Source organism: Gavialis gangeticus, unplaced genomic scaffold, assembly GCF_001723915.1.
Source record: "Gavialis gangeticus isolate Ggan-Ray unplaced genomic scaffold, GavGan_comp1, whole genome shotgun sequence".
Lineage (NCBI taxonomy): Eukaryota > Metazoa > Chordata > Crocodylia > Gavialidae > Gavialis > Gavialis gangeticus.
In genome coordinates, this window is record NW_017729027.1 from 37,566,727 (window position 1) to 37,568,821 (window position 2,095).

The following is a 2,095-nucleotide window of genomic DNA, read 5'->3' on the forward strand; positions in this document are numbered from 1 at the left end:
AGTTGTTCTCTACCTCTTTAGGTTCAGGGTTCCCCTCAAAAAAAGGCCAGCTCTTTGCTACCTCTTTTTTTTACTACAGAAAAAATAAGAGAACAATTCTTCTGTTATAAGTAACTCAGAAAGACCACAAGCTGTCAATGTTTGACACTACAGGTTCCTATTCAGTTAACATTGAGTAAAACTTTTAAAAGGATCTTGTGGCACAGTGGTTGAGAATCACTGTTCTAAAGCTTCATGGCTTTTCAAAAACTAATGGAAAACATTCCCATTTCACCAAAGCTGGGGACAGGAGGGGGTAAGGCGTGGAGGGATGAAGATGAAGCTATGATAAAATATACCATTTGCTTACTTGCAGTTACATTTTGATTCTCAAGTAATTCAATAGTGTTCTAAAAATACTTGGCAGGTCTGGGTGTAGAGCAAGGCACCTGTGATAGCTGTGGTTAGTAAGAGGGGAAGACAGCCTTTAGTAGATACAAGTTAAAGTCCAGTGTTGCCTAGAGAAGACTGTCACTTTGCAGGGTCTGTGCTACGGCTTGCCTGCCATATTAAAGAAACACGAGACCAACAACAAAAAAAAAATATAGCTGCTGAAACATCAAGAATATCACAGGGACCATACTACTGCAATGTGCTCTTGCAAGTTCTTTGCAAACTGTTGCAAAAGGCTGGAGCAAGAAAGGAAATATGTAAGAAACTCAGGAGACAAGTGAAGAAGTGGACACTTTTTCTGCTGCCCTTCCTTCCCCGCCTTACTCTTCTTTTAAGAATGGGAGAGAATACGCTCTAAATAGCTGCTTTACTAGAACATACTAGAGATCGACTTAACTCAAGCTCTTTGGCTGTTTCGCACCTACTTGCACACATTTTTATATAGAAATACAACTGATGATGGTCTGGAGTTTTTGTTTTAAGGTAGATTTGGTGCAGGAGGCAAAAACCAATCATGAATCGGAAAAGATGGTATGTGCTTAGGGGTCTATAGCAAAAAGTATGAGAAAAGAGTGAAGAATCTTGCTCCATGGTTTAAAGGTTACTGGTTTAACCAGCATCAGACTGTTACAGACACTGCCAAAACTAAACCGGCTGCCTATTTACAAAAGGAGCGATATTTTTCCTACCTTCTCCTCTTTTGCTAGTTCCTGCTTTCCTTTGGTATCTATAGTCTTTCCTCCAGGCCCTCGTATTGATGCCCTGCATGGCGGAGTGTCTGATCCACTAGAACTCACTCCTGGAGTAAGTTCGAACATCCACTGAGCTCGGAACATTTGGAGCTCTGCCTAAAAAAAGAGGAAAGTTACAAGTCATAGATGGATTTTCCACTCTTGTTTATGGGTATTCCTCCCCTTGTTCACATGTAAAGTATTATGATACAACAGACTGTAACCTGAGGAATTCGCCATTACTGAAATTCTTTCAAACACATGCTGAAGGTACACTTTAACCTTAACTCCAAACATGTTTTTGGTCTAAAAATGCAGAAATATAACCCTTCAAAAACAAACAAACAAAACCAATCAGAACACAATATGCTTTACTTACAGAATGGCTAAAATTGTAATACCAGCTTTATATCATGGAAGACAGTTATTCTTCACTTATCCACTATAGATCAGTATTAATTAATAACCAGGATTACTTAATCTGTATTACTTATTAAAACAAGCTTGTCCGAAGAAACAATTTCCAGGGTGACCGCACAGGTAACAAACAGGTCTGGATTTGGCCCTATAATTAATCTTAACAATTTGATGATTCTCAAGCATGAATAAGACCCAAAAAGTGTTGGTGCACGTGGCCCTGAGGTGCTAACAGATGTGAAATGTCAATAAAGTAGAGATAACTAGATACGATTGAGGAGTACACTTGCTGATGTCATGGTGAAGCTGTACTTTTAGCAAAAATTGTAGTGTGAAACACACCTGAAGATTGGCTTCACCAGGCCTTTCATTGTCATCAGTTCTTACCAGATCAGAGTGACAATCTTCTTCAGCTTCTGCCTAGTAGAGAACAGTAAGACATGAATATACAGCCTGTATATGCATCTCTAACACTTCTACATAGCACCAGCTTCACAGAATCTCACTTTAAAAAA

The 2,095-nt window shown here is 39.1% G+C and overlaps 1 protein-coding gene across 4 annotated transcripts in view; it reads right to left on the reverse strand.

Moving 5' to 3' along the window:
• FBXO9 (F-box protein 9) overlaps positions 1-2,095 on the reverse strand; it is a 45,937-nt gene that overhangs the window by 32,737 nt on the left and 11,105 nt on the right. For 2 of the 4 annotated variants that reach the window (XM_019520576.1, XM_019520575.1), the window contains one exon: positions 1,122-1,280. In XM_019520576.1, the coding sequence (XP_019376121.1) occupies positions 1,122-1,280 (159 nt within the window). Of the gene's footprint in view, positions 1-1,121; positions 1,281-1,922; positions 2,028-2,095 lie in introns of those variants that run through there. The other 2 variants (XM_019520578.1, XM_019520579.1) reach the window with 2 other exon arrangements.